The sequence below is a fragment of the Dryobates pubescens genome, chromosome 6 (assembly GCF_014839835.1).
Source record: "Dryobates pubescens isolate bDryPub1 chromosome 6, bDryPub1.pri, whole genome shotgun sequence".
Lineage (NCBI taxonomy): Eukaryota > Metazoa > Chordata > Aves > Piciformes > Picidae > Dryobates > Dryobates pubescens.
In genome coordinates, this window is record NC_071617.1 from 18,964,718 (window position 1) to 18,990,864 (window position 26,147).

Genomic DNA, 26,147 nt, shown 5'->3' on the forward strand with positions numbered 1-26,147 from the left:
CATCAGTTACCTCAGGTCATCATACCCTGTCACAGCAACCAGCGGAAAAAAGTTTGACTACATCCTGTAACATAACTGCTGCCTGCTCACCAGAGAGGTGGGCACGACCAGACAAAGACATTTCATTGTGTTTTCAAAACAAGCTATTCATAATTCTGTTGCCCTGAGTACTTGTTGATAAATGAGACTTGTAAAATCTGATGTGGTAAAAAACTGGGCAAGGTTGCAAGCAGTTTACAAGATTGGCTTAAAGTTCAACATGATCACAGTAACTGGAATAATTTTTCTGAAATTAATGAATTAGACCCACAAAGAGAAATGTAAATTGCCACAGAAGGATAATTAAAGTGCACAAATATATAAAGGAGCCTTGCCAGGCAGCTGTACTGCAAAAAGAATCTGCAGGGGAGTCTTAGTGGTATACAAGCAAATTACAAATCAGGATGATACCCATCTGCAGAAAAGGTAATATGATGCATATTCATAGTAATACTGTAAGTAAATCAAGTAATTATTTTTCCCCTGCTAGCAGTGGCAAGGCCCTGACTGCATTACTGTGTCTAGCTCTGCTGACCGGGGCTGTTGGAAGAAGGAGACAGTTGGAGGGAGTCCAGGTAAAAGACAGAAAAAAATGGTAACAGATGTAGAACAAGAGGAGTATGAATTAAATTGTTTAGTCTAGAAAAAGCAAAGAGTAAGAGAAGACATGATAACATATTTAAAATATGTGAAGTTTGTTATGAGGTTTTCTCCACGTCCATCATGCGGAAGACAAGGCCTATTACGTAGTTGAGGAGAAAAGCTTTCTAACACAATGACAACCAGCCCAGAAGCAGGCTGCCTACAGGTATTACATGTAATGTTGTCACAGGAAGTGATGGGAGCAGTTGAGACCAACACCTCAAGATGAGGAAAGGTATGCTCGATCCTCCCTGAAAGCAAGTGAACAGCCCAGGTGATCCCATGTGAGATCATGTCTAGCCTTATTCCTCATGCTCAGCCACAGAATCAAAGAAGAAATCAGAGATTTCCTTCAAAGAAACACAATACCACAATCCAAATGACTTGTTTGTTAATGTTTGCCAGGAAGGACAAGGACTGCAGGACAAGGGATGGATCTCTCAAATCTGTTTAACTAATTAATTCAATTGGCTGGAAGTAGCAGAGAGCAACCCTCTCAGTCACCGCTGCATGCTTTTACTTCTTTAATGTGCTCATACCCAGGCATACATTTACTCCACCTTTGTTCCAACAGCCCTTTTCCCTGGTTTGTAGGACTGATCCAGAGTAATTAGGTGTACACTGCTGTCTGGCCAGTGGAGAAATGAGTTGAACAGGCTTTAAAAAAATAGGCAGGGCCAAGGCTGTAGCAATGCCTGGCAGGAACCAGTCTGGTCACAAAGCTGGTAGCCTAGAGAAAACAAATGGTGTGCAGAGGCCCTCAAGTTCTGCCACCTTTAGAAGAGTCTTAGGTGTAAGGATGAGGGTAAAAGGGCATGAAAGGTCCTGTCACCTCACATGAAAGTGATGAGCTCAAGCATGAATACCCTCAGAGCAGCTTTGCCTTGTACACTGGTGTATTCACAACAGGTCTCTAGCCATTATTATGCTTTTTCTTTTCGGAGGTGTAGAATTCAACAGAGGTTAGCAAGGATTTTCCAAAATAAACCCATGTGTAAGCTGGTGAATTGGGCTCAGCCATTCAGAGAAGGGTCTGCATGGCTAGAAGGTGCTTCTGGGGAACTTGTGTAGTGGTCTTGGATGGTGCTGCCAGGGCCTTCCACAGGTTCCTCCTTGAGCTACCCTGTGCCTGACTACAGCCTGTTTACAGGATAAGGTACTGCATATGCTGAAACTTCCTTCTCATATGACAATGCAGACTACAGTTCTTGCCCTGGGAAAAGCAAATTAATGGATAAATGGTACTAAACTGAACCTATCAATGTTTCAATTGTTCTTTCTACTTTCCTGCCAAGCCTAACACCTTGCTGAATAAATTCCTCAGGTTGGAATTAAAAAACCCCAAAATTCATACTTCAACCAGCTTTAATGATCATTTACATGGTTTTCCTGCCATGATGTCAAAATCCCTGTAATGACATTCATTTTTTACTTACAAATATACACAACTAAGGACAGTTTACAAAAGTACAGTTTACAAAAATTGAGATTTGAATCTTTTAATGGTCCCTGCAGGGGGAAAAAAAAAATATATATATATAAGAAATTGTACAATAGTGATACAGAAATGTTTGTAATGCCACGTCCTGATTACCCTCTTTTCCCTTTCAAATGCACTGAGGTAACATTAACATTTAATTGCCTAATTCCTTTTAAAACTGATTTAAATTTAACAGCTCTTTTCACCTGTAGCCACTTCAGGGGATGCACCTGTAATTCTAGAAATGAGCAACAAAGCAGTACTTTTAAGAATTATTTCCTCCTTTGATTCCTCAGCTGTTCTACAGCCTCTGCAGATCCCATTTGCATGGGTAATGGTGACTCATGAAGAACAACAGTTCTGAAGGTGAGTTCTTGATAAATTGATGCAGCTAAGTGAGACATCATCAGTTTCCAGAAAATGCCTGGAAAATGCCTGCTTTTCTTCACTTTGTAAGATTGCCCTAGTGGGCATCTACTTCAGTCTCTCCACTGAATGCCAGCACCAGCTAAATGCTATGAATATAGTAAATATTCCTCCTGTTGCTATGTATATTTCGATTGCTGCAAGTTGAACAATGATTATAAACATTTATGGTGGCATAAACACCTAAGAAACTATGCTGACTAAGGATACAGAAAATAAATATAAGCTTCCAAGTACAGAAAAATTGCCTGTAAATGCCCAAATTACATGATAGCATCCTTGTCATTCTTAAGCTGTGTCAGTCTCCTTGAAAGTGTACAGGATGAGAAGGCATCACAAAACTGCCAGTAGTGGCAGTAGGACCCAAGTCCGTTCCTAGCACTTCTGTAATGAAACCTACCACACACATGCAAAAATGTTCCTCAGCTAAAATGTTCACACTCAAAACAGAGAAGATAAAGAACTGAAGGAAAGGAAATGCCACTGTCATCCCTTTATCATGGAAAACCAAGGAACTGAAACAGCAAGCAATACCTTCAGTATCACACTGCAAGCCTACAGTAAGCCACCGAAGATCTCAACTTTAGAGCACTTAAACCAGTTCCCATTTAAACTACAATTCATACAAGAGATCATACTCCTATGAATTAGCACTATATATAGGACAAGGTGTCAATGCAGGCAAAAATGCCTGAGTCCCCTGAGTTTTCTGAAATCATAGCATTGATATGTTTAAATGAGTGCCTCAGATCCCTTCCAACAAGAAATAAAGCAGGAACACTTCTCATCTGAAATGGAAAGTCTGAAGTACATAGAAGAGAAACAGGTGCATGTTAGTCAAACTGCTCAGGTGATGACATACAATAAGGTGAAAAATAAAGATGTAATGTGGAATCAGGGTTTATGAAAGGTAATATTATATTTTCCTTTGATCTCTGCAAATCAAAGAGAAGGAAGAAGGAATTTACAGAAAATCAGCAGGCCTAACACTCTAACTATCACCATAACATTTTGAATGTTGTGATTTTAGTGGTTTACCTGGCAAGTATCTTTGCATGAGAGCCTGAAAGATAAAGGAGTACATTTGTGTACCTGGCCATGATTCAAAAAGAACACAGACTTTTAAGCATTGTACTTCACAAGTTAAAATCATTGGACACAAGGTTAAGTGCTGCTTAAGTGCCTTGAGAAATGAAGTGATGGTGTGTAGAAGAGCAGGGCAGTTCGATAAGAAGAGGAAGCCTGAACATAAGAGACATTACATTTTGTGGGAAGAGACAAGGAAATCCAACATGCAAGACTACATGAGTGCATATTTGTAAGCATGCACAGGAAGCTTATTCTGTGATAATCCAATCCCAGATAGGCTGATTTCAGCACAACTACCAGGAAATATCAAACATTTTAATTAAAAATCTGCTTTACTTCTCAAGAGCAGTTCCATCAGAATTTACACCCACCTGGTGGGGAACACAATCTGTCTCTTTGAAAACTTGTGCTTTTATACTGTGCACTGTATCATGCTCAGGGTGAACAGATGCCTCAAAAGAAGGGAATGATGGAGTTGTGTAACGTCTGACACTGAAATTACTGTTTTATCTTTAGTACTACAGGCCAGATTGTCATGTCTTGTAATTGCTTACTTTTTATAGTTACACAATCATAAGCTAAAGAAGCCTGATAAAAGTAGTAGCATTCATTTCCTGTGCTGAAAAACAAGCATCTTTCAAGGGGAAAGAATGAAATGGCATTATCATATGTTGCAAAGCAAAAGTAATCTATTATGGCGGTGGAGTCCTTTTTTAATGTGATGACACATTGATTTTTGGAGGCAACCACAATGCAGCTTTATTTTGTATAGAAGCTTCCATACAAATCATGTCCTTGTTTGAGTCTTCTTTTGTTTAAACAGTGCAGTAATTCAATAATACAGTATCAAAGTTCATGTAAAATAAATGCAGATAAGGAGACAAATTAAGGATGCATAGCTATTTACATTTATATCGTAACTGTCCAATAAGGACTTAAAAGGGCTTCAACTATTAAGTCTGCTTAAGAATCAAGCTAAATATCATACTGGACTAAAAGCAGTCAGACACCAGAAAGAGCATAATTAAAACCTCAAGGATCTTAGTGACAAGATATTTACTCAGACAATACCCAGGCTTATCGACACTCATCTGTAGGTATTAGAATATGGTTTCACACACAGAAATAAAACATCACTAAAACCTGTGTCAGTTAAAAATCTTGCAGCCTGTAAAACATACTTGCTTTATGAGAAGCTAATTAGAAGTTAAGGAAGGCATCATATCTAACAGAGCTAATGAAAAATCAACATTTTCCTAACTTAATATGGAACTGAGGGAGATGAGCTCAGTTTCATAACTTGCCAGGTGCTTTAAAAACATGAATAGTATTGCACATTCTAGCATAGAAAAGGTGGTTTCAATAAAAAAACAAAACAATACCAAATCTGACAAGCTTATTTACCTTGAACTACAAGGTCAGGAAAACAGAAACCTGCAAAACCAAACCAACAACAACAAAAAGGGGGGGTTGGGGGGGAGGGAGCTAAACTAGGTGTGGTTTAACTTATTAGACTTCATGGGCTGCATCAAGAGAAGTGTGGCCAGCAGGTCAAGGGAGGTGATTCTCCCCCTCTACTCAGCTCTGGTGAGACCCCACCTGGAGGGATATGGACATGCTGGAACGTGTCCAGAGGAGGATGATCAGAGGGCTGGAGCACCTCTCCTATGAGGACAGACTGAAGGAGTTGGGGCTGTTCAGTCTGGAGAAGAGAAGGCTCTGAGGTGACCTAATTGTGGCCTTCCAGTATCTGAAGGAGGCCTACAAGAAGGCTGGGGAGAGACTTCTCAGGATCTCAGGTAGTGATAGGACTAGCGGGAATGGAATGAAGCTGGAGGTGGGGAGATTCAGGCTTTACATGAGGAGGAAGTTCTTCACCATGAGAGTGGTGAAGCCCTGGAATGGGTTGTCCAGGGAGGTGATTGAGGCCCCGTCCCTGGAGGTGTTTAAGACCAGGCTGGATGAGGCTCCGGCCAGCCTGATCTAGTGTGGGGTGTCCCTGCCCATGGCAGGGGGGTTGGAACTAAGTGATCCTTGTGGTCCCTTCCAACCCTGACTGACACTATGATACTGTGATACTTTAAAACTTGTCACTGCTTTATCAATCATGTTCATCCCAAGTAAGCAAATTATCAAGTTTATGTAAGTATTGTTTTAAAACTCATCTTTCATTTTTTACATTATTTTTCTGTTTCTCCAGATTTGCCTTATTTATCCTTTTTCAAGTAGGCAGTACTGCAATTATGCACTCATGTACTTAAATGTAAGCACAGAAGACATTCCAGTCAGTCAGACTAGTTACATTTTATGTGCTTTGCTGTATTACTTTCTAGATTCTTAAATTTTATATTAACCATAAAAAGGATTGGTGAAAACAATCAATGGGGGGAAGCATTTCAACCCACTTTTCAAAGTATTAATGATAAATCAAAGACAATTATTATGATAAAATTTAAAGCACTGCTGAGTGTTTATCACAGTATCACCAAGGTTGGAAGAGACCTTGAGGATCATTGAGTCCAACCTTTCTCCACAGACCTCATGACTAGACCATGGCACCAAGTGCCATGTCCAGTCCCCTCTTGAACACCTCCAGGGATGGTGACTCCACCACCTCCCTGGGCAGCCCACTCCAATGACGAACTTCTCACAGTTGACCATGTCTCCAGTGGACATATTCCTAACAGATTATCTTTATGCTCTTTTTTTGTCAGCATTGCTCTTCAACCTCTTCAAATGTGGCTTGATCCTAAAAACTGCCAAGGATTAAATAAAAGTGTACAAAAGATGCCAGGAAAGCTTTCAGTTACACATCATTAAGTAATGTTTAATTACCACTTTCAGATAGTCAGTCACTATTAAAGCCTTACACAGACAAAGCAACTGTGCCACCAAATAGCCACCAAACTGACATCCATTCCACTCACTATCAGCTTACATATATGACAAATGGAAAAAAAATGCCATCTGCTGTGCAATGGTAGCAGGAAGTGGTCATAAGTTTTAAGTTCATTGACCTGGCCTGTCTTATAATCTTCAAACCATGTATGTATCCCATTTAATGTAACCATTGTCCCAATTTTGCTGGGACAGAATCACAGGCCTCTTATAGGCTGCAGGCCACTAGCAGTTCTGTGCCAGCCAGGACAGCTGACTGGAGTTAGCTCAGTGGTGAATCTCATACCATGAGCCTCACAGTCAGCATGAAGAAAGAAGTTTGCTGAGGAGAAGGGAGCTTCCCCCTAGAGCTCCTCCTTACCCTGTTGTTCTTCCTTCTGCTCTCGAGAATAGCTTTCCTGTCTATTGTGATTACTGCACTTTTGTTGGGCTGACTATCACTGAGTGATAGAGTAACTGCTACAGTTTAGCCCCAGATAAATGTAGACAACTGTACATATCTGTTTATATTGTATCTGTTTATATACTTGGGCAGTATTTTGTTTCCCTAGTATTAAAACTAACTTTATATTCTGTTGCAATGTGTATGAATGAGTACTGATTGAGGCAGGGTGACAGCTTGAACTCAGCTCCTTGGCCAGTTTGAGGGGTGCCTTCCTCACCCTCTCAGGAGGCTGGCTGACCAGGATTAATGTCTACTCCTCACACCAGAGCCAGCATCACAGGAAATTACTGAGTTGCTTATTTGACATCAAGTAGGAATTTGGGAAAGAGGTGCAGTACATACCTTGCCAGCCTGGGAACAATGTCTATCATAATTAAGCCTTGGTCTCCACAGTAATCTCTGAGTTAATTTAATTTAGCATCTCTAGTCGTGTTGGTGGTAAATATTTAAGACATGCTTTAGAATAAGAAATTTTTGTTAGGTATATAGAACGTGCTTAGAGCAACTACAGGGAATTGTGATCCCCTAGTAACTACAAAGAAGTTCTTTTAACACAGACCCCTTTCTCTATTGGTTCCTTCCACACACCAGCTCAGACTTGAAGAATCACAGTGTAAAATATGAATGTTTCATGGAAGATGTGTAGTTCCTGCTCTCAAAATTTCATTCCTTTTCTAGACAGTAAAAGTTTCACATGTTGGAGATTGAGAATTGGATATAACAAGAAGTAGTTTTGCTGACTCTTTCCAAATGATACCAGGACTTCTCCTAGGTCTCTCAGATTTTGTAAGTGTCTTGGAAGATAAATAAGAAGCAGCACTTTTTTCAAGATTTGTCAAGTAGCCAGGAGAGCTGCTTCCCAGCAGGATGAGTCTGAGATTTCGTGTTTCCAAGAAACGCCTTTGGAAACCATCACCTTGCTGGGGCTTGGGCAAGCATACCCACTGGCGGATGAGCAACAGTAAGGTTGCTCATGACCTAACGACATGAGCATGTGAAAAAGAATCATTTTCTTCTTAAGTATCTTTAAGAAAGCTGACCTTTGGACACTGACACCATTCACTGAGCAGCACAACCTCACCTGTAAAACCCCAGCAAAAGCTTGAACTTTGTTCTGACAGCAATGAAAACTTCCTGCACCTGCATTTACTTGGCCAGCAAAGAGGTGGACAGACAGCTTCCTTGTTCCTGCTATGAAGAGCAGCCTTTATGCTCTCCTGTTGTCATAGAATCATAGAATGCTTTGGGTCATCTAGTTCAAACCTCTCTGCAATCAGCAGGGGCATCCTCAACTAGATCAGGTTGCCCAGAGCCCTGTTGAGCCTCACTTTGAATATCTCCAGGGATTGGGTCCAAACCACCTCCCTGAGCAACCTGTTCCAGTATTCCATCACCTTCACAGTAAAAAACCTGTTCCTAACATCCAATCTAAATCTGCTCTTCTCTAGTTTGAAGTCATTGCCCCTCGTCCCATCACTACAGGCCTTTGTAAACAGCCTCTCTCCACCCTTCTTGTAGGTCCCCTTCAGGCACTGAAAGGCTGCTATTAGGTCTCCCCAGAGCCTTCTTTTCCAGGCTGAACAACCCCAGCTCCCTCAGCCTCTTCTTGTATCGGAGGTGCTCCAGCCCCCTGATTATTTTTGTGGCCCTCCTCTGGACCCGCTCCATCAGGTCCATGTCCTTCCTTCACTGAGGGCTGTATGTTGCTGGTGTGTTTCTCCACACAAGCTGCCTTTGAAGCCAGCCCACTTGCCACATCTCCAATTATTATTCATTAAACATTCAAATGCTGCTTCTCCTGTCACAACAGTACCTGGACAGCCTGATCTAGAAAATCTGTAAACTGGGAAACTTTTCCTTCTCTCTGCTACAGTAGGAGTGCAAAAGGGTTCTTGAGAAGAAGAAGGTACCATGTGAGATTTTACCATACTGACATGCCCTCAGTAACACAATGGCCTGATGATAAATGAATAGAAGAATCCAAGATGGACAAACGACAATAGATTGTTATGAATGACAGAGCTGCTGCCCTTGGCTCCACACACAGAGAGATCTGTCTAGATCTCTGTGTTGCACCTACTGCACCACTCTGATAAAGGTGTTCAAGCAGCAACCAAATACCCAGATTTGATCCAGTGGAGGTTATGCTATTGCGGCATGGAAAACACCCTTTTCACCTCCTTCACACAACCAATTCTAGCAGGTGTTTCTTTCTTTGATACAAATAAAACTGCAAACATGCCTCTTTCCTACTGTTTGGGACAAACTAGGATTTTGGTTAACAGATTGACAACAACAACAAAAAAATCTACTAGTTTGGGATTTTTCAAGCAATATTTTTTTTAAATACCTTATTAAATCTGTATTTGACAAGACTTCATGTCCATGCAAAAGGTGAGAAAGTGTACTTATACTCTATATGCCCAAGAGCTGTGTAAAAATGGAGACTCCTTTACTTCCTTCAATTCACAGTAAAGCACATAATATATATTCTGCAGCTGCAGAGAATACAACAATTACATTGGTTTTGAATGGTGAGGAGATATTTGATGTAGTATGAGGGGTAGGGGAACCAAAGAATTAGGACATCACAGAAGAACTGCAAAAGACTTCAATAAAGAGATCAGTATGAAATTAAGTCTCAATGAAGATTATCATGTGAAAAATCTCTAGTTTCCTGGCACTGCCTCTCACATTTCAACATCATAAGGATAAACTCACAGGTTTCTCTTGATGCATTGAAACAAAGTACTGTGAAAAAACTGAAATACAAATCCAACAGGCATTCCAACATATTAAATGTAGCACTAGATACACCACTCTCATTAAAGAAACTCTCAGCTTACCCAAACTGTACAGAAGTGAATTTTATGAGTGAGATTGAAATATTAGTAAAGCAAAGAAGACCTCAAATCACTTGCTCCTTTGGATGCAAACCTCCTGTCATCACCCCTCTTTCCAACCGTTGCTAGTCAGTAAAAGAGAAACTGAAGGTAAGTCAGTACAAAGAATGTTACACTTCAATCCTATTCTGCTAGTACTAGATGCTGCATTTCCCTGCGAAACTACAGAATTACACAATGCTTTGGGTTGGAAGGGACCTTTAAAGATCATGTAGTCCAACCTTCCCACAATAAGTAGGTACATCTTTAATTAGATCAGGTTCCTCAGAGTGCCATTCAACCTGACTTTGAATATTGCCATGGACGAGGCTTCCATAACCTATCTGGGCAACCCATTCCAGTGTTTCATCGCACTCACTTAAAAAAAATTCTTCTTTACATCTAGGCTAAATCTACCCTCTTTTAGTTTAAAACTATTACCCCTTGTCCTGTTGCACAAGGCCCTGCAAAAATATAATTTCCCTTTTCCTTCTTATAGGCCTCATTTAAGTACTGGAAGTCAACAATAAGGTCTCCCTGGAGCCTTCTCTTCTCCAGGCTGAACAGCCCCAACTCTCTCAACCTGTCCTCATAGAAGTGTTCCAGATCCCAAATCATTTATATGGCCCTGATCATGTGACCTACATTGTTCTGCAAGAACAGCCCCCAGAGTCAGAGACAGGCTTTAACTACCTTACTGGCATCCAAACATTCTTTGAGGCAGAAATGGTGTTTACCCAGAAAAGAAAGAACTGCTGGCATACATCATGAGCTGCCTAAGTCATGGCTTTCCAGCCCATACTCCCAGACACCAATGCACCATGGTTTAGAGAGTGAGGAAATAAGTACCTAAGGAAGGCAAACCCCATCACAAGTAGGCTGAAATTTGCTGTTTGACATTAAAGTGACCAATTAACATTAAAACATTTTGAGGGCTATCAGCAGGCTGCCGAACCTTCAGAACTAGAGTTTGCATCAGTTATTTAAATTAATGTTCTCTAGGGCTGGTTTGAACTGTTCCTACCTCTACAGGGACAATTAGCTGCAGGGTCAAAGGAAGAACATAGGATGATGTCTGCAAAAACCACAAGAAAAAGTTTTCAGGGTAAATGCAGTTAAAAAAGGCCCAAAACCTATAGAAATAAGACTCACTTGGAACAACTGATGATTCTTCTTATAAACAACAATAGAAAGAATTGTTTTTAGCACTTTGAGATCCACAGTTAATTACAGCACAACTTAGCTAGAAATGAGCTTGGCCTGCTAGAAATAAGCAACAACCAAGCTGTATTTGATACAAGCATCTTGATTTCAACAAGATCCTGGGAGAACAAGATGTTTCTGAAAAAAAAGATACAAACAGGACAAATTACAAAGCAGAAACATGTTAAGAGGAACTAACAAGAGAGCTACCAAGTGCATTTCTGTGACTTAGAGCAGGCTAACTGACAGAATTAGGCACTTATTCTAACAACCAAGCAATAGAAACATACCACCAGACATAAGGGGGAAATTAAGCGCAGGAAAAGAGTGCCTCACTGTGGACAGAAAAAAAATAATCCTTCCAAGTGGTATGCAACCAGATCACACTGATGGTAAGTGTCTACTAAAGTTTACGTTTAGAGTTTAAAGTTTATGAAGCTAAACCATAGATTGGTTTTTTCCCTTCCATTCCTTAAAATACTTCTTGTAGAAATTAATTTAGGGCTTTTGAGATGTCACAGCTGCAAGGTCCTACATGTTGAATTTACAAAGACTCCTTTTATGTCTGCAAAAATCCTAGCTGTGACCTATTTTAAAGTAAGGTAGTGAAACTACATATAAAATGTGCTCATGTTTTCAGTATACTTAAAGGATTGAAGATCTTATTAAATATTAATGCATAGATATCAATAATGTCCTTGTTATATGCAATATTCGCTATTGCAATACATTTACTGTTACAGAATCACAGAATCACCAAGGTTGGAAGAGACCTCAAAGATCATCAAGTCCAACCTGTCACCACAGACCTCATGACTAAACCATGGCACAAAGTGCCATGTCCAGTCCCCTCTTGAACATCTCCAGGGATGGTGAGTTCATAAAGGCAATCATTTCCTTAAATCTTTCAGATAATTGTAGTAAAATAAATACTACCCATTTTGAGCAAATGTATGCTTAAAGCCAAAGCTGATTGACAGCCGCCTAAACATGAGCCAGCAGTGTGCCCAGGTGGCCAAGAAGGCCAACGGCATCCTGGCCTGCATTAGGAATAGTGTGGCCAGCAGGAGCAGGGAAGTCATTGTGCCTCTGGACTCAGCATTGGTTAGGCCACACCTTGAGTACTGTGTCCAGTTCCGGGCCCCTCAGTTTAAGAAGGACATCGAGACACTTGAACGTGTCCAGAGAAGGGCAACAAGGCTGGGGACAGGCCTTGAGCACAAGCCCTAGGAGAGGCTGAGGGAGATGGGATTGTTTAGCCTGGAGAAGAGGAGGCTCAGGGGTGACCTCATTGCTCTCTACAACTACCTGAAAGGTGGTTGTAGCCAGGAAGGGGTTGGTCTCTTCTCCCAGGCAACCAGCACCAGAACAAGGGGACACAGTCTCAAGCTGCGCCAGGGGAAGTTTAGGCTCGAGGTGAGGAGAAAGTTCTTCACCAAGAGAGTCATTCGTCATTGGAATGGGCTGCCCAGCGAGGTGGTGGAATCACCATCCCTGGAGGTGTTCAAGAGGGGACTGGACGTGGCACTTGGTGCCATGGTCTAGTCATGAGGTCTGTGGTGACAGGTTGGACTTGATGATCTTTGAGGTCTCTTCCAACCTTAGTGATACTGTAAAGGACTACCTTAGTCATTATGACTTCATCACATAAATGACAAAACCCTATGTAAATAAATTTGTAAAGCATTCATATTTTTTCCCACAGGAATGACGTTGGAGAATGGTTTGTAGTGGAAAATGGAAGATTGCAGCTACTTTTCCCTTTCTGAAATACTGCAGGTGGTAGGATATGCAGATGGACATCAAAAGAAGAGTATAAATGGGATGGCAGGGACAAGCATTGCAGCAGCTTTTGAGGAATGGTAATAGACATGCAGCCCTGCCAGGAGGCAAGAGGTAACTGTCAGAAGAGGAATCCCTGTTGGAGACACAGATTTGAAAGGGGGCTGTTATTGAGAACTGCTGATCTCCAGAGTAGTACTTGATTACCTGTGAGCACTTTCTACATAGTTGATAATAAGAAACCAAAAGCACTCTAAAGCTGATGGAAGTACCTATCTGCTGAAATGTATCATCCAATCGAGTCACGTTATCCAGAAATACTTTGAAAGTGATGAAAATATTTACAACATCCCAGTCTAGAAACAAGTTTTTTAGATATTTTACTGGGTTATTACACTTCTGTAATTGTGCCTGGAGAAGAATGGTATATTACTCTAAATACATACAAGCCCATTAATGTTACTCTTCAAAGAAAACTTCTCTCATCTAGGGTATCCATAAATAAGGGAGAATAATATCCAAGAGATGATAGGATCAAAATCATCCTACTAAAAGCTGTTACAAACCTACAATGCACCTCAAATCCTAACCTTCAGCACTAGAGCAGACAGCTTTAGGTAAAAGCCTTTTTCCCTTCTCACTTGGCTTGCTCCCCGCCAGACACGATACTTTGCAAAGTCAAAACAAAACAGAATGCAAAACCAACAAACGATTACTCAATAGAATAAAACGTGGTATACAGCAGTTAAATAGAGCATTTCTACATGGAGGAAAAAAAAAAACCACAACATATTCCACAGCTAATTACAAGTATATTGCCTCAGATACATTTCTTAACTGAGCCCTCCTGACTGCAATTCTCTAATAAATACATACATTTTTTTAAAAAAGATCATGCAGAGCAGAAGCACTCTGGCAAAGAAGCCCAGGACTTGTAAAAGGAAACAAATTTAAAGTTATCTAAGTGCTTGAGCTAGTTTGTTATGAGCAGATAAGAAAGAAACGGGGACTTATCACTAATTATAGCAGACATTTAAAGGCCAGGTATATGGAAATTGTACATTACCCTGAGCCTGGCATACAATGCAGGGGAAAATTACCCCCAGTTAGAATGTAGATGCAGAATTGGATAGTAACCACTGAAGCACAACAGTGAACTGTTTTGAATTGCACTTAAGTCATATGGCACTTCACCTGAATAGAGATTAAGAGGAAAGCTAGCTATCTGGTTTCGAGTTATCAACCACTAAGTGGACTGTGAGAAAACGGCCGCGACTAAGTATGTTCTGTGCCCCCTCTGCTGGTTTCACTGCAGCAAGCAACCACATCTCAGGAAACAAAGGTAATAAACAAAGGTAATTCCAGGAAAGAAGAGTCATTTTAACTGCAAAGCAATAGTTAAAAAGCGATACCAAAATTACTTTCAAAAATTGAAATATATTTTTTTAACCTTTTTTATTTTGAAATTACAAAAAGAAATCTAATTATTGGGTGGTGTCCCTTGCTGGAAGTTATTTGCTACATGTTGTAAATTACTGGTCCTATGTTTCTACCGAGCCTTCTTAATGGTTGCTTAAGTCTACCTGCATTTTTCCAAAATGATTTAAAGCATTTGGTTAGATTTCAGTATTCTGTTCTTTTGCAAGAGAATAAGTCAACTGGACTAATCTTAAAGATCTTAGGAAAGAAACTGATTACTGTGTGTTTAAGTAAGCCAGGTATTTTCCTACCATCTATTTCAGCTGTTTTTAGTTGTAGTTTCTACCAGACTAATAAAGACACTCATAAACATAGGACTCAGCATTTCTGGTTTTCAGAATTGCCTTTTCCCCCGCCTTTAACATAGCTTTTACAAACATCCTGGCTTGCAATGATCATTTCTCCTTAGTTTACAAGGCTCCTTTTGACTGTTCAAAGGGTTAAACGTGAACCTCTATGGTCTGTAAAGTGGGCATAACCCAAACTCCTGCATGTTTGAAATTACCAAAACCTAAACCAGTAACAACGTACCAAGCCATAACAGTATTAACCCTCAACAGCAGCCAGCTGCTTAAGCACCAATTCCACTTTATAACTGAATGACCCCCAGTAACTCCACATAATATCCTTTAATCTCATAGTTCTTCTGAAGCACAGTAATCTCCCTTTGGTCACTGCTGACACTTCTAAAAAATGTATTTGATCAGTATTAAAACAATAACGAAAGGAATATCAAATCTGAAGTTCATTGTGTCACTGACAAAATCAGGAAGTGCTTAGAAAACGTAGAATGTACAACCGTTTGCATCTTTGTGAGAGGAGCTTCTGTACCGTTTCTTAATTTTCACAAAACAAGAATCTCTTAAAACAAAAGTCCCTCTGTCATGTTCCAGCTTGCTCCTGCCTGTGGACTTGATTACAAACGTGTTCATTTTAGTGTGCAGAACAAAATATTATGGCATTAACCAGGGATAAGGTGACTGAGCAAGGCCTCTCCTTCCTTCTACACACAACTCACTCAGTCCTGCTAGAACAGATTTCCCAGTTCCTGCGCTAATCTGCTGTTTGGCTGCTCATGGTTGCATCCTACTCTCACTCCATTATGTTGTGACACACTCAGATGGAAACAAATGCAGAAAAGAGAATTTTCCAAAAAAGAAAATAAACTACTAGTAGTTTTTTTCAAGGAGCACACCGTACATAGAACCAATGTACAGGGATATAGGAAACAGAGAATAAAGTATAAAAGGCAGAAGAATAAACAGAAACTAACTCAAATTCCTTATATTGCAGTCTCGACAGCCAGAATACACAACTTTGTTTCTCGAAACCAGATGTAATCACCACCTGAAGACAACAAATTTAATTGCACTGGTGTGGAGTAGAAGATCCTCTCTACATCAATTACTGCTGTAAGCAGGAGATAAGCAAGTCCTCTCATCACTACTGTAATTCAACCAGCTGTATTTTATGCAGAAAGGAATTAAATAGCAAAAAACAAGTGTTTTCTTTTTAAAGAAGAGACAGTAAAAGGCACAAAGAAATTGAGTGCTTTCCTCACATCACAGACAAAACCTAGCAACACCTGGTACCTGCATACTTCACAGGTAACAGTAGGGTTCACAGCTTTGCTTGGTATTTCAAATGTACAGAACACGTCAGAACTGGCTCCACTTCACTAAAGGACAGCCAGCTACTGGCCTTGTAATTCATACAGGGTCCCTGACCCTCAGCAAAGGTGATAGTTAACTAGCAGCACAACTCATGCAATTGCCCTTCTTATCTTCTTTTATCTAGGGGCTTGCTGCAAACAGAAGTTCAAAAAACAGGTAAGGTGTCCTGGCAAGGCAGGCTCACTCTTTTTGCACGCTCCATATGCTGCACATACCCTGAGAAGGTGCTCTTCCTGGAAGTTGCAAATGTCTCCTAAGGACACAACATACCTTCCCTCTTAAGAAGGTGAAAAAGTAGGCTGCAGGGGCTGGTTGGACACCATTGCTTTATATATGCATAAACAACAGTACTATATGGATATATATATATGAGAATAGCAAGAGTATATGGAAACTGTTCCTTCAAAACCCATCAAAACTCTCAGACTGAAGATGCTGGAAACCATGTTACAATAATCAGCTTTGAAACGCTCACTGAAAACAGCTTTTGGCAAAGAAATGACAGTGAAAATACAAACTTCAGAAGTATATTATCACTTAAGGAGAGTTTGTCCCCAAAGAAAATAAATCAAATTTCCTAGTTCAAACGCCTTAGAAATGGAGACTAATGACATCAGGACACAAAAGGCCACTGGAAGAGACCTAGTAGTATTTTGGTTAGGCACAGTGGTGATAGTGGGACATAGCACTTTTGTGCCAGTTGTTTCTAAACATGGTCAAGACTTCGTGAAGAATGGGAAAGCAAATGCAGGTGAATGCTGTATTAGAGGCATCCACCTACTGCCTTTCAAGCCAGAATCTGGAATTTTCAGAATTTAACTCTTAGGCTTTTCCCAAAAAGTGAGACCTAAAAGTAGGAATCACATGACTACAGCATCTTCAGATACAATTCTGTTTCAGAACAATCTGAACAAGCACTTATGGTGGCTTAATCATCCTTCCAGCTCGTTTGTAAGCAAGGTTCCTTCTACATAAAGCACCTGCTTTGCAAATCTGACTTGCCAGCATTAACTTGAAAAATCACTAATTAACTTTAAATACTTTTCCTATTTATCAATATTAACCATGAGACAAAGTTCAGTATAAGACTACTCTGCTGCCTGCAGTAGAAATATTCTTATTATGGCCCATGAAGAAAAGCAAGCCTTCATCCCCAGGTGAGTGGGAGCCCTGTGTTTGTATGGGTCAAGACTAGCCCACCCTCAGGGCATATGCCTGTGCACCTTTAAGGCACAGCAGTTTGCCTGGACCTGTTTTCAGTCCCTGTGCTACCTCATAACTGAGATGAAAAGTAGCAGGTGTTTTTTTTTCCAGCCAAGTGCCAGAGTAACTATGACTTTGCCTGTCACAGTTCACCAGAGCACTTTTTTTCTATAGTAAAAGGCTGGGAACTTTGTACTTCACATAATAGAATCAATCACCAATGAGACTGAACCCTTCCTACACAGACAGCAATATTTTACTGAAACAAAAAAATCTTACCCACAGAATGGTGTAAAGTCTAGTGTAACCAACCAAATGTTTTATAGCAATCTAAATTTAGGTTTTGAACCTAATATTTAGATGTTTAAATATTCACCTGATTTTCAAATATGATGTGAACTTAAATCTGTCTGTGAACACATCCATGCCTAACTCTTTTGAGACAGTAAGAGAGGAAGACAAAACAAAGATGCTTCAACTGCAGGAACACCACAAGTGTGACATGTACAGCAAAAGGAAGACTTCGTACTGTACTTCATGTTTCCTTTCATATGGTGTTAAGCTCTACATACTGTGGCTAAGCTTTCCAGAAGCTTCTACAAAAAGGATATAAACACACACATCAACAGCTGAACAGTAATAAATTCTAATGTATTGTTTATCTTGTGGTATGTGGCTCATATTAATGGTACACAATTATTGTAACAAAAGAGGTAGAATTTCAAAACTGTATGATAAAATACTTAATAGTGCCCTGTTTGTTTGTTGGTGTTTTGGTGATGGCTTTTTTTTTTTTGGTGTTTTTTTGGGGTGGGGTGGGGGTTTTTTTTTGTGGTTTTGTTGTTTGGGGTTTTTTTGTTTTTAAAAAGACAAACCAGTGGCATCTCTATGGATGGACTTCTAAAAATATAATTTCCAAATAGATGGCTTTCAAATAAAGCTAGTATGGTGAAACTACTACTTAAAATCTTTACAGTTCTATAGCACTAGAAATATTTAGAAGATAGCTGTCACATGTCTTCGTTGGGGATTTATGTTTGCTTGCCTTCTTTTTTTTAAATCAATATGAGAGAAACTTAGAATAATTACTCAAAGTTGGGAAAAGTGAAAATTCTTCATGATTTTCAGACAATATGTTGGTTAAATTGCTTCAAGAAAGACTAATATCTGCTAATAAGGTAAGGAATGGAGAAGGGCAATGTAAGACCTTGGCATTCACTAAATTGTGCGAATGAGGTTGCTCTAACTTGTCTGTAACCTTTCAAGTTGCTACCAGAGAGAGCACAAACTGTTAAGTGGTGTGAAAAATATGCCAGTTTAGTTATGTTCTTGGACACGCTATAACCAGACTATCATGACAAAAATGTGTAATTTTGGATTAAAATTTTATTTATTTTTTTTTTTTTTACATATCATCCATTCTTATTTCTATTCTAGTTAATACAGAAAGGTTTCCACTGGAGAAGGAAATTTATTAATGAGAGTTAGGCAGCACATTCTAAAATGAAATAAAAACTTTTATTAACCTAGTGCATTCATTTTTTCTTTAAATCTCTTGGAAAAAAAGCTATTTAAATAAGATTCTAAACAAAGACCAGAGACTGTGTATTACAGGGCTGCTCTACGTACTGCAGTGAAAAGATCTACTTAGAACGTGCAATCATTTTGGGAGAGCCAGAAGACCAATGCATTTGACTAGCTTTAATTTGCTTGCTTTCTTTCATTCCATGAACTTCCTAGCACAGGACTAGCCGAAGTGTAGAGCTTGCCATTTTTTTTTTCAGACACGTTGCACTGTCTATTCCACCGCAAAAGATTCACAGGATCTCAAAACGATCCGTATTAAGAGCTGCCTGCTCATAAATACTTACACATGGGAAGAGGACTCGAAAGAGAAAAAACAAAACAAAACCAAAAAACTATCCCCTAGAAGGCTTTGGGCATGTAAGCAGTAGAAAAGTCAATGAAACCAGAACCACATCATCTTCTACCACCATCTTTTCTAAAGGCCACTGACGAAGAAAGTGAGATGTGCAAGTGTTTGAAATTCTGGATCCAGTGAAGCCAACAGCAATGTCCACTGGTAAACTAGTAAGGCTGCCTATCACATATTGGTTTGGTACTATGAATAAAGTAGCATTCTTTTAAAGTCTCTAGAAATAACATGAAAGGCAATGTAATAATTTTCCTCATGAAAAGTGTATTTTCTACAATAGCAGAAAGCAAATGATACTGTAGCAGTAACTTTCCAAATTGGGATACTGCTGTGCAGTGCACCCTTCCAACTACTGAGGTACTCAAGGGTAATCAGTAATTCCTCACACATTCCTTAACAGCAAGGTTTGAGATTGGTAGTTCACACAGTTCAGCCACTTCCTCTCTTGATTTCTGATGATTTTGACCGAAACAACATTGCTGTCAGTGTCTGTATTACAGCAATACATATCCTGCATTACATATTAAACAAAAATTAATCAGCAATATCACTGTAACTAGGCAAGTGCTGAAGTGTACGTTTCAAATTTCTTCTAAAAAAATACATTCATATTCAACTGCAAAATAGATCTAAGAGTGCACAGTCCTTCAATTCCTCTAATCTTTGGTAGCAGAGAACCTAAGAGATACTAAGAGTAGGATATTCAATGAGACTACTCTTTTTCATCAAGTTTGTGCAAGATCAAAAGGAATGTAAGAATTATGGACAATATAATTTCACAGCTTCTCAACTTCAACAAACCTCCTATTAACAGACTTTCATACCATCTCAATATTGGCAGGAATAATTTTTCAGACCTTACACACCTTTGCTGGAAGTTATTAATCTTAAAGGGATGTCACAAATTTTCTTTTCAGTAGCTCTATTTAACTTGACTGTGAAATATCATGTACATACATTACTAATATTCAAAATGTTTTACCGAGTATCCAAAGAGCTCATAAAGACTAAGTGGAATGAGTAGCATCACTCAAGACAACCTTTCAAGAAGAGTAAGCCTAGTCACAATTAAGTAACTATTGTAGTATAATAGCATCTTTGCCACTGCAAAGTTTCTGCTGATGCAAATGAACATAGCCAAGTATCATGGCAAAAAGATGCTTTTGCCATTCTTATTCCAATAAAGAGCTTCAAACTAAAGAATATCCTGCTTTTATGCCTTTTAAATGAATCTCTCATCTACAAAAGCAGATAGCTCCACAGTACATGCTTACTTGTGAAATCTCACACTTGGATGGAAAATGTGGCCAATGTAAAACTGAAACAACCTGCAAGATTCTTTCATTACCTGAATTAACAATAACAAAAACTTGTTCTAGTTACTCATGATGACTCCTGATACTCTGCATAGGTTTTGAAAGTATATCTGCTTAGCTCCCATTATCAAGAACAAAAACGTCACCCTTATTATGCTGTTAAACACATTACTGAAAATACAAAGAAGGAACTTTGGGATCCATTTTTAACAGTTTCTGATCAAACGGCCCAAAGATTTAACTTGTTTTGGGGAATATGAATTAAGAAAGAGAGTACTTTTAGTGTTGACTGGCATAAAGTATCCTTGCAAGTGTTCACAACTGCTGACACTGCATTATGAGAAAATTCTACAGTAAATGAACTTATTTTATAAATACCTTCCATAACCATCTTATTTGAGAATTTTCCAACTGTGCTTAAGTAATCTGTGCGTGCTACACCACAGGCTTGATTACGGTATTTTCAACTTGCCTTATTCAGGGTAAGAGTACCTTAGCTTCATAAATAAAATCATTTAAATCACTGAAATGGCTTGAAGAATGGTATAGTAATCTACTGAAGCAAACGAATCTAACAGCATCTATCCCCTTGGCTTTGTAATAACAACATGAAGCACAACATACAAAAATGAAAGTGTGGCAACATTTTCACAGGAAAAGGCTTCACCAAAGAATTCATGCCCTTATAGGAAATGAAAGTTGTATTTCCTCTTTCTAATCTTTAGGAACATAGCATTCTGCTCAAATACAGTACAGTAGAAGATCACAGGCTGTTAATAAAGGTAATAAATCCATCAATCAACTAAGCATAATGTTTTCAAGTAAATGTGCATTCCTAAATAGACTGTGTTACCTGCAAAGCTACCTGCAATACTTTTCAATATGTATCTTACTTATGTAAATAGTAGATCAGCGTCCTCAGTTGCTTATCACTAGAGATCAAACTTCAAACAAGCATAGGACTGAACTCCTTCCCAAATGCCTGGCCTCCATCATCCTTCTGTCCCATTCTCACTCTTCCTTTCGCACCATCAAAAATTACATATCACTACTATGAACTGTACCAAAGAACTGATCTGGACCTCAGGACAACTCCTTTCAATGGCTTATGATGACTTAATCTACAGTGAGAAAGGTAAATCTTCACCTGAACTCTGAAAGTCCTACTGGCACGATAGACATTCAGCTGTTTTGGTAATACCAAGTCCCTTCTGAGTTTCTGAATATGTCTGTCTTGGTAATATTTGTTTGCAGGCTACATTAATAAGAAATTGAACAATTCTAGCTGTAAACATGATGCAACTGAAGACTGTACAAAAAACTTTTATTCTATGAAAAATAGCTGTTAGAAATTGATGGTGTAACACATATGTACAGTAGCCAATTTATTAATGCTTGAAAAATATTAACAAAGATGAAAATTCATTAAATAATACACTGTTGCATACCACTACCAACCAAATTGTTTAACATCTCTTATCTGATTAACTTCCCATTTTAAAGAGGCATTTACCAAAATGTTTGAAGAGCTACTGCCAATATGTGTTTGATTCCGAGTATTTATGTGGTCTATGACTGAAAGCCTTTCCAAACTTAACATATTAAAATGAAATACAGAAAATCCCTTAAGTTCATAAAGTACCCTTTACAGCTATTTTGCACATTTCAGCTTTCACGTAACCATATTCACCTGACCAGAACACTACCAGCAGGTGATGCAGCAGTATCAGTCAAGTTTTTTGAGCCAAAGTCTGCTCATGAAGATATTTTATCTTAAACATTGTTCATCTCGACTCTGGAGACACGTTCTGCTAATAAACACATCAGCAAGGTCTATTACAAAGCAAAAAGTTATTTAATGCATACCTCACTACTTCCTAATGACTACTACTTGCACAGTAGATAAGAATCATTAATGCAAATCCACTCTTTCAAAGGGCTGCCTTCATTAAGCTGACAGTTTACTACCCAGAATAAAAGTCTCTGTAATTAAAAAAACTGAACCATGACACAGCATGAAAAATACTCCAGCTCCCAGAGGGAGAGGGCAACACACACATGCGTAACTTGCTTCTACATTCAAAGGCATGCTTATGCTTTACACTCACGTGACATTCTCATACTTTCATCCCTTTGAGGGAAGCAGAAAGGGAATTAAAACTTGCATGTTAACACTTTAATGGTAAAGATCAAAATTCTAATCTGAGCTAAAAAAAAAAAAAGTTTCTTCTACCAAAGGGGCATTCATGTAACAGAATTTACTCTTAGATCCTATTATGCAAGAGAAAAAACAACTTTCTTAAAACTGAGTGAAGGGATGCTTTCAGACACAGAATTTCACAGAAGTTATGTTGAAAGAAGTTGGTGAAATGCACTTGAGTGGAACAAATTGAAAATCTGGCATTATCCTATAGCCAAATCTTTTACCACCAATTTAAAGGATACACAAGCAGCAAAGTAGCTGAAACAGGAGAGAACAGCGCTACTATTTTACCTAAGCAGCCAGTTAATCTCAACAGTTTAGCAAGAGGCTTCAATATTAAGCCATCAAAACACAAAGCCCCCCTTATTTCTGTTAAAAACATGTAAGGTTTTTTAGACCAACAACAGATTTTTTTTCGTGCAACATTCCTGGACTTTGAGTCACTGAAAACAAACAACCACAAAGTACTGGAACACTGTCACTATCTATCCAGAATACCAAATATTTTACAAAATAAGACAATGCAAATATTTGCTTAAGTTTTGGCTTCATGCATATCTGCATTTTAAAAAGTAAGCTAAAATCCTACTGTATATTCTTATAGAATATCATGTTCCACCTTCTATAAGTAGTAAGAACATCGTAACAATGAGCATGAGAAGGTAAACATAAGCTTGCAGTGAAATAAGCTTTATCTTGCTACCTAAAGAAGGTGAAAGGCAAATTTTTACAACCTAATTAAATTTCAGTTTTATTTAACTGTCTACAATATTCTGTGAGTGTGTGCACATACACAGGCACGCACAGAAAGAGTGGTATCTACAAACAGTTTACACAAATTATTTACATACATGTTATTTACATAAACTAGTATGGCTGCATGATCTTTGATGTAAAAAACCATATGCTGCTTGCACATATGACTGTTGCATTGGTCTTACAAAAGTAATATAAACCTTCTGCAACAACTATCTAAGCACATATCATATCTGGCATGTCTTTAAAAAAAAATACAATACCTAGAACACTGTTATCAAACAAATATGCTTTATTGGCATCTAAAAACAAAATGCACCCAACATTAAAATGTACTTTTTTCATTATTTTTTTTTTTTAAAACCCACTGCAGTACGAGGAACAAATCACAAACACTTACTTTAGAGAAAACAGAGACTATAGTGTGGATTTTACAAAATCACTTTTAATCTCTGTGTTATGCTCCTTAAATAACATGGGCCGTTTCTTTTTCTGCCGAATTGTAGGAACATAAAATATGACAGCTTTGTCTATACTTTAAAACTCTGCAGCAGCCTAAAAACACGGACAAGATACACCAGCACCTCTTTTCAAGTATAACAATTTTGATAGCCAACCTAAGGGTAGTTATCTAAAAAATTCCATTTCCTTCCATAGGAAGTCTTTGTTTGACAAGCTGTTATTTTATCTTTGTGAAATTAAAAGCAAGTGGGGGAAAGTTTAAGCTTTAGCAGAGAAATTTAAAAAAAAAGAAAAAGAGAAAAAAAAAAAAAAGCTTACCTACTATGTTCAAATTAAGAACAGTGTTCTATACAAGTCAGTTGTACAGTTATTTAAGTGAAAGATGAACATGAACATCAGATTAACTTAATTCTGGCAGACAAAAGTGAACTGCTATGGTCCAGTCGGCCATTTATCTATTACAGAGAGATGACAACTTTACAAAAGGTATCTTTTACCTACTGAGTGATGATTATGTCCCCTCAGTTTCTGTGCTTTCTACCACTGGTTCACTTTCTATATCAGCTTCTGTGTCACTCTTCTCTTTGTTTATCTCGACGGAAGATGTCAGTTTTTCATAAAGTTCTGGATCGTCCTGCACCTGTGCAGTTGGTGGTTGACTTTCTGTCTCTGTATTTTCACCATTTACCTGGGGCATACTATCAGCTTTGCGTTGGGAAGTGGCCCCATCAAAATATTCAAAAACCCGTGGATGTGGAGGGGGGATCCAGTTGTTTGACATTCTGTCTCTTCCAAACCTGTTCCCATTAATTTCTCTGCAAAAATTAAAATCTCTGTCATCCCTATCCCTCTGTCTTTCCCAGGGTCTTCTGCGGTCATCAAAATCTCTGTGAGCATCTTGTTCAAATCCTCTATTCCAACTGGGACCACTTCTGCTCTCAAATCTATAGTTTACATGCCGAAACCTCTCTCTGTCTTCATGGAAGCCTTTAGGGCCACCATAAACAGGGAAGGCATGGTGCTCTCTTTCATCATAATCTCCTCTCTGCCCCCAGTGCTTGTCTGAATTGAAACCAAAATGCTCTCTTCGACCAAGGTTATCTATACCTGGTCTTCCAAAATTTTCTCTCATGTCTACATGTGGCCTTGTGAAGTGTTCTCTTCCATCTGCTGGAGGCCTTCCTATACCCTCCCTTGGATCAACTGGTGGTCGTCCAACAGAATCTCTGACATCTACTGGAGATGGTCTGTTAAGGTTATCTCGGTTTTCCACTGGAGGAAAGCGATAATCTCTGTCTCCTTCCTGCTGAATGTTATCACCTCCAAGTGACAGCCTTTTCTCTGGATTAGAAATGCTATCAATATTTTGTCTTCCAGGTGTTCCAAAAGGTCTTTCTGTTTGATTAAAAATATCTCCTGGAGGAAAAGGACCTCGAGGTGGTGGGTGAAGAGATGGATCAAGGATTGCAGGAGGAGGAATACTACGCTGTGGTGGGATTCCTGGCTGCATCAATGGAAACCTTGGTCCAGGTGAGTGGGGCATCAGGCCTGGACGGATATCTATGAGAGGCATTCCTGGCATCCTTGGACTACTAATATTTAAATGAGGCATGTTTTGAACCCCAGCTGGATGCTGCATTGCCATAAGTCCAGAACTACTTGAAATATTTGGTGGTGGCACTCCCATGAGTCCAGAACTACTTGAAACATTTGGTGGTGGCATTAACAGAAGCCCAGAATTGCTTGAGACAATTGGTGGCTGTACTCCTGCTAGAACTCCTGAGCTGCTTGAGACACTGGGTGGCTGCATTCCTGTCAGAAGGCCAGGGCTGCTTGAGACACTGGGTGGATGCACTCCAGCTAGAAGCCCTGAGCTATTTGGGACATTGGGTTGCTGCACTCCAGCCATAAGTCCAGAGCTATTTGAGACGCTGTTTGGCTGAACTCCACCACCAAGAGAAGAGCTACTGGAGACAGTAGGTAGCTGCACCCCTCCTGCAAGCCCAGAACTGCTTGAAACGATGGGTGGTTGCACTCCTCCTACCAGTCCAGAGCTGCTTGAAACACTGGGTGGTGGTACTCCTGCTGCAAGTCCAGAGCTGCTTGAGACACTGGGTGGCTGACCTTCTCCAGTAAGCCCAGAACTGCTTGAGACGCTGGGTGGCTGCACTCCTCCCAGTCCAGAGCTACTTGAGACATCACTTTGCACTAAAATGCATCAACAAGAAGGACA

The 26,147-nt window shown here is 39.3% G+C and overlaps 1 protein-coding gene across 1 annotated transcript in view; it reads right to left on the bottom strand.

Annotated features, from left to right (window-relative positions):
• Window positions 1–24,207: 24,207 nt before the first annotated feature.
• SCAF8 (SR-related CTD associated factor 8) overlaps window positions 24,208–26,147 on the bottom strand; it is a 51,940-nt gene continuing 50,000 nt past the window's right edge. Inside the window, exon 20 of the mRNA XM_054162698.1 lies at window positions 24,208–26,122. Coding sequence (XP_054018673.1) covers window positions 24,426–26,122 — 1,697 coding nt within the window. The 3' untranslated portion in view covers window positions 24,208–24,425. The remainder of the gene's footprint in view (window positions 26,123–26,147) is intronic.